This window comes from Clupea harengus, chromosome 22 (assembly GCF_900700415.2).
Source record: "Clupea harengus chromosome 22, Ch_v2.0.2, whole genome shotgun sequence".
In the NCBI taxonomy this organism is placed as follows: Eukaryota; Metazoa; Chordata; class Actinopteri; order Clupeiformes; family Clupeidae; genus Clupea; species Clupea harengus.
Window position 1 is genome coordinate 17,575,545 of NC_045173.1, and position 8,876 is coordinate 17,584,420.

An 8,876-nucleotide genomic window follows, 5' to 3' on the forward strand; every position below is an offset into this window, starting at 1 on the left:
ACGGCAATTTCTGTAAATTGATATGTGTTAATGATTGTGCTGGTTTTATAACACTGTAACTTCTTGGCAATGAGAAGTCAGTCGTGTCAGGCAAATATGTGCAACACCCTTCTGGACTTGGTTAGAGTATCATGCTGCACTGGACACACTCCACACATCTTTTATTTGTAACATCACTCTCAGTGCTGCGTGAGTGTGTTGGCTCATAACTGGGACATTACGTCTTCTTAAAGGTCAGAGGTCAGCTTCAGACCGGACCTGGGCTAAGATGCTGAGCAGTTGCTTATAACCTGCTATAAACTGATCCCCACCTCGTTTTTCAGTCCCTGAACATGACCTGGAGCAGTGTGACCAAGGTCTTCAGGCTACTGCTAGGCTAGCTGGTAATATTTAGTTAGAATTTGCAAGCCTAGTTTGCAAGTTTTATGAACTGCAAGGAGGAGGTTATGCAACACAAGACTTCATCACTGTAGGTGCCTGTCCCTCTGTCCTGTACAAAAGCTCTAATTAACATATTATACTGCCCCATCAACATTATCACCTGAAGGATATTTCCAAATGGGAAATACAAGTATCATGTGGTTAAGACAGCTTACCTTAGGTATTCCACTTACAGTGTAAAACCACCCCACAACCTGGATCAGCATCCAGAACCTGAGTTCCCCCAGACCGTTATATGGCCACTGGAATCACACTACTGCTGGGCCGTGGAGAGAGAGAGAGAGAGAGAGAGAGAGAGAGAGAGAAGAGAGAGAGAGAGAGAGAGAGAGAGAGAGAGAGGGCGACTGGATAGAGAGGTGCATGATGGGACGTGATGGAATTTGTGTGTGTGTATGCAATTTGTGCATGTGTGTGTATGTGTGTGGGATTTGCATGTGTGTGTGTGTGGTGGGGGGAGCGGGCTAGGGGGCTGCTGAGAGAGCAGTGGGGAATATCTCAGACAAGACTTAAATAAACAGAGACGCAGACACTGCACGCAGTGGGGCCAGAGGCATGATGGGTCACAGCAGGGCAGGGGGCGATGAGGAAGGGGGGGGGGTTCTGGGATACATATGAACAAACGTGACTGTATGGGAGGGAGAGAGACACACACCACCTTGGCGACCAAACTCTATCTGTGAACTCACTTGCCATTCAGTACAGTTAAGTGTTCTCATTTGACTGCATTAAATGACAAGTGAATGTGTAGACAAATTAGACGGTTTAATAACAGCAATAATGCACTAATTTAGTAAATGTTATCTTTATACATTTTTGCAAAGCTAGCAAAGAAGTTTTATTGAAATCACGAAGAGCGGTTGATTTGATTTTATGTGTTGTGGTAGCTTCAGAAATGTATCAAGGCGGACTGCATCCTGTCCTCATCTTGAAGCTATTAGGAGAATAACTTCCAAGAAAACACCATCCTTTTTTCCCTTGAATGAATTCTTTGTCTTAGATCAGACTAACAGTCTTTATACTTTATGCTTTTTTTAGTGTATGCTGAATCTGAGAGTAACTGATCAAAGTTGATTCATTTATTTGTTCTCAGCATCAAATTACTCTACTCAGACAACTTAATCTTATCCTAACTGTTCCACATTTCTTCTCTCGCTCTCTCCCCCAAAAACAATAAAAGTCTTCAGACATCCATTTGTCCAGGATTACTACATTTGGCTCTGGTGGATACAACACTGCCCTCTTGTGGTGGCAATGCAGAAATTAATGAGACATTGAAATAACAGGAAGACCAGTTACAACTCCTTTATCGCAGGATTAGGTGCTTTGGCTACGGTTCCAACACATAATTTGTGCAATAGCTTTCATATGAAAACACTACTCCAAAAGTGGGGAGGGTATAGCCAATCCTCACAGTTTACAAATCCCCTCAAAAGAGTACGAGGCGTGCACTCACACCAGATAGGGTGACAATAGCCAGGGAGACACTGGCCAAGCATAGCAGAGCTTATTTCAAAATATTAGAGCAGCAAAAATACAGACACTTTTTCACCATTAGAGGATTACTTTGTGCCTAACAGAGTTTTTTTTTTTATCACGAAACTCAGAGAGTTCTCAGATGTATCTTTGGTAATATTTGCATGTCCATCCTCAGTCTGAGGTAACTAAAAACACACACACACACACAAATGCGCACACGCACAAATACACACGTGCACACACACACACACACACAAACACACACACACACACACACACACACACACACATACACATGTACACGTACACATACACGTACACGTACATGTATACGTTCACGTACACACATACAAAACAGGACAAGCGCCTGTGTTCAGTAAGTGTCCCCTTGAGGAAGGTAGTTGAGCTTGACTGAATGAATGCTGGGGAGAGCTGGAGTCTGCCAGAGCGTGACAGGATGATCCAGAGCTTTCCTTTCCTTTGGAAATGCCTCCCCCTTCAGGCAGCGAGCCTCCTCCCAGAAGCCAACACTCCCTCTGCCTCTGTCTCTCTTCACGTCTCCCACTCTCTGCCCCTCTTTGGCTTCAGTACCTGTTACAAAACAGACATTTTCCAGTAATGACTTTGTGAGCATAACTCTGCCTTTGAAGAAGCATTCACATTAATAATTGTGTGTACAGCTGTAATATATTATTCAATAATATTCATTTTTCCCAGTGTTACTAACACCAGTGATACTTGTAATATATGCTTTTCAAGTGTAACAGGGTTCACAAATAAGAGTACAATCACAAATACAGAGGACCCCAATCCAAAATGGCTCCATGATAGACGCACATGGTTAAAAAAGCATTTTATGAAGATGAATCAGCTGTGGCAGGGAAACTCCTCTGGTGCGCAGTCAAACTTCATACTTCAGATCCAGAGAGGGAATTGGATTTTCACTTACATTCACACTTACATACTCCTGTAAGTACATCTTCACCCTCCTGTAAAATGTTTTTATAAAAAACCTGTAAAATCAGTAAAAAATAAACCTACACCTCTGCATTTGGGTTGAATGAGGTTGTTTGTTCAGAGGGGAAAACTTCAATCTTGCAGACATCTCTCAGAGAGGGAGAGGCTGGAGATTTTATTGGTGCACCTGGGTTGGCTACAGAGGACTCATCTTAAGTGAGGCTGACAAAAGGCTCAGCAGTCATATCCTGTGGTTCTTGGGCAGATAGCACTAGCTTCATCATGTGCTTTCAGACAGAAGATGTTCAGATTAGCTACAGCAGCTGAGTTGGAATGCATTCGGCCCTGACCTGAATCCTATCTGAAGCTCCATGCAGGGGAAGAATGGCACTCTTGGATGAACCCTTGACCCCACACACACCCCAGCACACACACACACACACACACACTGCCCCTTACCCCTAATGCACTGCTAACCTTGCGGTAGGCTTCAGATTGCAAAAACAGAGACAGCCTACTAGGGGGGATGGGGCATTATTTCCCAAAAGGGGACTTTTATGTTATGCACAGGGAGATGGAGAGCTTTTGGCAGTTTGGGGAAAGAATCCACAGACTGGGGGGGATGGGGGGGGGGGGGGGAATAGGGGGATGACCCCGTCCACCCCCTCAAGTGGCTACGCCCCTTAATAACACACTATAAACACACTCAACCTCATATTCTGAGCACACTGAAGAACAATAACATTCCGAATATATACAGAACAGCCCAAACTGCAAGGAAGCAACAATGTTCAAATATCTGAACAATGCTCATTCCAAAATCCAAAAATGTCACAGGCACCCTAACACGCCCCTCTAAATTCTCTGAACGCTTCCTCTGACTCCCTCCTTCCCTTCTTCCTTCCTTCCTTCCTTCCTTCCTTCTTTTCTTTCATCTGTCTTTAGCTTTGCACAGCCCTGTGACAGACATGGGTGTCATTGTGTGGGAACTCTCAATGAATCTGGCTGGCACCTGCCAAACGAGTGGCACAAGCATAATAATTAAGGCGTCACCGTGGATGCCAGCCACCACACGAACAGGCCTCGGCCGCCATCATGGCCATCGTAGCCATCACAGCAATCACAGCACCCTTCCCATCTCTAACACAGGAGATTAATGTGTAAACATGGCCATCATCCAAACACTCTTTGGCTGTAAGGCTGATAAAGACAATTTTTTTGCACACATGTTGGTGTAGTTAGAATCATTCTGGAATCACTTGTCCTTCCATCTCTATCTCTCTCTCACTGTGGTTTCTCTTCTTGAATCAGGTTGATGCCGTTTGCCTTTCTCTGCTCTTGAAATAATCAGCGCGAGTGCTTATGTTTTTAAGCGACCATTACAAATACAATATGAGCTGGCCTTGTTCAGTCTGGCATTCCGCCGAGAAGTTTATAATTAAAACCATACTGAGCACTTGGCCCCGGGAAGAAAAATAGACCGCACTTCCAAATAGTCTCCACCAGAGGGCCATTCAACCAACTCTCTCAATATGAACCTCCACTACAGAAGGAAGAGGTGGCTATTGTTACACCAGTTGTGCTGTGACGATTGTTCTTGCCGTTTGTGTTGTTTTTGTTCAAACAAATCAAGTTATTATGTCTGTTGTTGTCATTCAGCAAAACATATCTATAATGAGAAAATAATCACAGATTGACACAGTTGAGATATGAACACGGCGGGCTCCTAACATCTTGCGGGTGACTAAGAGAGTGAGTCATGGGACTTGTTCTTGAGAATGCTCCTATCCAGGGCAAGTGCTGCTGAAGGAGTCCCTGTGTTAGAGCACAATACCTTTGGCCGGAGTGCAGTCTCACATTTTCTCATTTCCCGAAACATGATTCATCCCCACCCCTCTTCACAATTTCCCAGAATTAGCAGCGAGCAGCAATGTTGTGTTTTGGTGTTTCAAAACAGGACCTGTTATTGTAACATATGTGGTTGTTCCCTCCCTTTCAACCCAAACACATACCCTCACACCCACACAAACCTCAATCAAATCTAGCCACCCTGATCTGCCCCTACGCATACCACTGCTACAACAACTCCATTACAGTGATACACACGTTCGTGAATTTGCCTTCAGGAGTTTTCTAATCTAACCAGTGTTCTGTTATGCAAACCAAATGAGACTTTGGCATAGGGCGAATGGGTATTTACATGGGTGCCTGTCGCTGAATGATAAGATACATAAACTGTGCCGCAAGTGTTTGCATCAGCACACAGACATTTAATTACACTTCACTAGCACGGCCATAATGACACTTTAGAGACAGCATCATGGTGTGATGCAAAAGCCAACTAGCGTGGAGTCAGACTCCACTTATGAGCAGGATAAAGGATCAGACCGGAGCATGACTCCAGGCTCAAGGTCTGGTCAAGTTTAAGTCCATATCAAAGTCTCCTGCTATCAGGTGTGACACAACCTAGAGCGCAGCCACTTCGCGGTTAATTTGTCTCATAAGATGCACAGAACACGTGTGATCACACTGAGGGCTTCCCATCCTCCCCTCCGGCCGGACTAGTCAATAAGAGGCATTGTAGAGGTACCCAGTCCCTCCTGCTAGATATCCAGTCTCCCACAGGCTCTCATTCCAGGCCTAATCTGATTAGAGCTCATCAGATGCTCCTGATCTCCGGCTTCAGCCAAATCTGCAGCTCTTCCCAGGGAGCAGACAAGCACTCTGGCAAGGGAGTAAGGGCCCAGGCCTGGTGCTGGTCCTGTGGATTCCCGATCAGGGCCATATGTGTCCCAGAGACAGGCTCTCTCTCTGGAGCTGGGGAGAGGGGAAACCCCAGGGTCTCGGTGCCCCATGACTAACTCACCACGAGTTGACTGGCACATCAATGCAGAGCACATCTGACAAATGAAGTGTGACTGAAAAAGTCCTGAAATAAAATGTGTTTTGAATATCTCCACTGAGAAGCTCCATACCAAGTTGGACAAAAACACTTTTTTGAACTTCTTTAAGGTAATGACTTGAGTGTTTTTTTTTTCTCAACCGGAAAGTACAATTGCACAAGTGAAACCACTTGAAAGTCATTTCCATGTGTCACAACATGTATTTAAAAAGCTCATTAGAAGTAAGATTGCAACATTCCTCTATTCTCAGTGTAGAGGTACGTAAGAGGATTTGAAGAGGCCTGAGAGTAATGTGAATACAATATCCTATTCTTCTAGCACAAAGGCGTAATATGACCTTCTATTCTTTTAAAGGTGCAGTCCGCGATTCTAATCCAATACGCTTTTTGCCAAATTCAGCTAATTGCACACAAAAGAACTCTGATATATATACAAGGCCCTGGCTCTGTAAATAGGAAACAAACATCGTGGCTCGCACTGAGCCATATACAATTCCATCCAATCAACACATTGCCTTTAACGAGCCACTCTCCCTCCCCTCTACTCACCCTGAGTAACCCAGACACAGGACCTCCAGAGTCGTTCCTCTCCAGGTAAGCCGCACAGCCATGTCCATGGCAACAAGGTGGGAGACTCTGTCTCCATTCGGAGTGTTCCCTCCACCGAGCCCCACCCACCCCTCACCTCACACGGCCGTGGAGAGCTGCCCGCCCTTCCCCTGGTGGGCAGCAGTCCGCACGGCACTCACGGACGCATCCAAGTCCTTATGGAGGAGCTCCGCCCGCCCGTTGTGGTTGGGGTAGGATTGAGGCTTGTGGTTCTTGACGGACGTGGTGCTGCCATTGGCGGGGAGCGAGCTGGGCAGAGAGGCAAGCTCTATCCTTCGTCTCTGGGCGTCTTTGACCCGGTCCCGAGGCGGGCGAGGAGCCACGCAGTTGCCGTTCATTTTGCTCCTGTTCTTCGTGGCCTCATGGCCCGAGATTAGGGCCCTGACCCGGTGTGAGTCGCCGGTGGGAGTGTGCCCTCGCCGTGTTATGGAGGGGTGACAGGTGGAGAGTTTGGGGGTGGGGTGACCATTGATGCCGTGTGGCTGCTGCTGTGGCTGCGGCTCCTGGGGGGGGTGAGTGTCGGCTGGCATGTGGACGAGTGCCTTGACCTCGTGGCAGAGAGCCTGTTGTTGAAGCAGAGGTTCATGGGAAGTCCGACTGCTCAACTCGTCTCCGCCAAGGTCAATGTTAGTGGTCAAGACGTCAATTTGTTGCACAACCTGAGCAGAAAGAGAAAGAGAGATGCAAATACGTCTTTATGTTTTGTGTTTTTCAGAGTGTGTGTTGATAAACAAAGCGCCGTTTCTGTGTTTGGCATATTGTATAACACTTCTTCCCTGAAGATGAAAGTTGCAGTTTTTAGGGGATTACATCACTGCTCCTGCTGAGAGCTAACCCGGGGCGAAAATATGCTTGCAGTCAATGTCAATCCAATACCTGACTGTTATGTGCATTTTTCCCTATTTCATCACGAAAAAAAATGATGATGTGAGCCTTGGATGACCTCCAGAAAGAAAAAAACCTGCTTGATCAACCTCTGGTTTAATACCAAAACAGAGAATTAGGCTAATCCTGGGTCCATAATCACACTTACAAACCTGAGTAGTATGAGAATACAGTATTTAGTGAGTTTAGAAACTAAGCACTTGGAGACAAAGGTGCATAGACATGTCATTACCAACAACAATCGGAATCAAATTTCATGAAACAGCATTTACTTTTGTTAAGTTATGGCAATGCTGCAAGTTTTTGAATGGGAAAATCTATGTATTCAAACACTGTTACTGTTCATTCACGTATTAAGTCCACCACCTCCTTCTCACCTCCTTCATCTCCAGGTGAACCTGCTTCAGGCCTCCAAGAACCTCCTCCAGGTCACCCATCACCCTCCGGATCTGTTCTCTCACGGAACCCTGACTCTTCTGTTGATTCACTGCTCCAGACTTACTTTCCTTCTCCTTCTGTCCCTCCGACTCGTGTTCCCTCCTCCGCAGTCCGCGCACACTCTTGGGCCGACAGAAACCGGACTCCTCAGGGCCTCGTAACTTTGCCGGGGGAACCTCTGTGGGGAAGAACGTTCTTTGGCCCAGTGTTGGCCCATTACAAGTCCCATGCTCAGGGCTCGTCTGCCTGCTAAGTCTTTGGTGCTCGTAAGTATGTTCATGGCCATATGAGAGCACAGGACTGAGCGCTTGTTGGTACTGGCCGTTGTATCCACAAACAGGGTCTACAGCTATGAGGTCAGGCCTATGTCTGTCCCTCCAATAGTGGGCTCGCACACACTCCCAGCAGGGTTCCTTCATGCCACTGTGGACGACCTCCCTGCGTCTCGGATGACCCCTGAACTCTGGGGGAGGCTGGTGTGGTGCATGGCTGGCACTGAGAGGTCGTCTCTCGGGCGAGTAGCAGCACGGAGGTGATGGCAGCGGTGGCAGCGGTGGCAGCGGTGGCAGAGGAGGCGTCCTCTCCCGCTCTGGCCGGACATCCCTACTGCACGCACAGTGCTCCCAGCAGGGCTCCACTGCCGGCCAGTTCCATCTCGGAGGGGGGATGTAACATGGATCCCACTCCTGCGGGAAGCGTGGTGTGCAGTCCCCCAACACAGCGCAGTGGTTCGGCCCTAAGTAAAAATCCACCCTCCTTTGCGTGTTCCTGGGCATAACATGGCCGCCGCCGCCGCCGCCGCCGCCGCCGTTTCTCTCTAGTTCTTCCTCCCCACTTCCCCTTCTCATCAGCGAGGTGAATGGCCGTCTGGCTCGGGGCCCCTCCAGCACTGCACCTCCCTCCTCTTCCTCCGGCAAGGCCCGTGAGCGGGGCCCGTAGCGGCCCTCGGGCACAGGGGCACCGTTGGCGGGCGAGGGCCCATCGTGGGCGCAGAGGTGACCGTAGTGCTGAGTAGCAGCAGCAGGGTGGTGGAGCACGCAGCCAGATCCTGATCCCAGCACTGCGGCATTGTCGTCGGAGGTGCAGGAGGAGTGCATGCCAGGGGGAGTCCACTTTGACTCACAAAACAAGCAGCAGTAAGAGCAGCAGCAGGAGGAAGGAGGAGGAA

At 47.9% G+C, this 8,876-nt stretch overlaps 1 protein-coding gene across 1 annotated transcript in view; it reads right to left on the reverse strand.

Annotated features, from left to right (window-relative positions):
- Window positions 1-1,728: 1,728 nt before the first annotated feature.
- LOC116218455 overlaps window positions 1,729-8,876 on the reverse strand; it is a 7,349-nt gene continuing 201 nt past the window's right edge. Inside the window, exons 1-3 of the mRNA XM_031560259.2 lie at window positions 7,648-8,876; window positions 6,326-7,044; window positions 1,729-2,508 (exon numbers count right to left, since the gene is read on the reverse strand). The exon at window positions 7,648-8,876 is cut by the window's right edge and continues 201 nt beyond it. Coding sequence (XP_031416119.2) covers window positions 6,463-7,044; window positions 7,648-8,805 — 1,740 coding nt within the window. The 5' untranslated portion in view covers window positions 8,806-8,876 and the 3' untranslated portion in view covers window positions 1,729-2,508; window positions 6,326-6,462. The remainder of the gene's footprint in view (window positions 2,509-6,325; window positions 7,045-7,647) is intronic.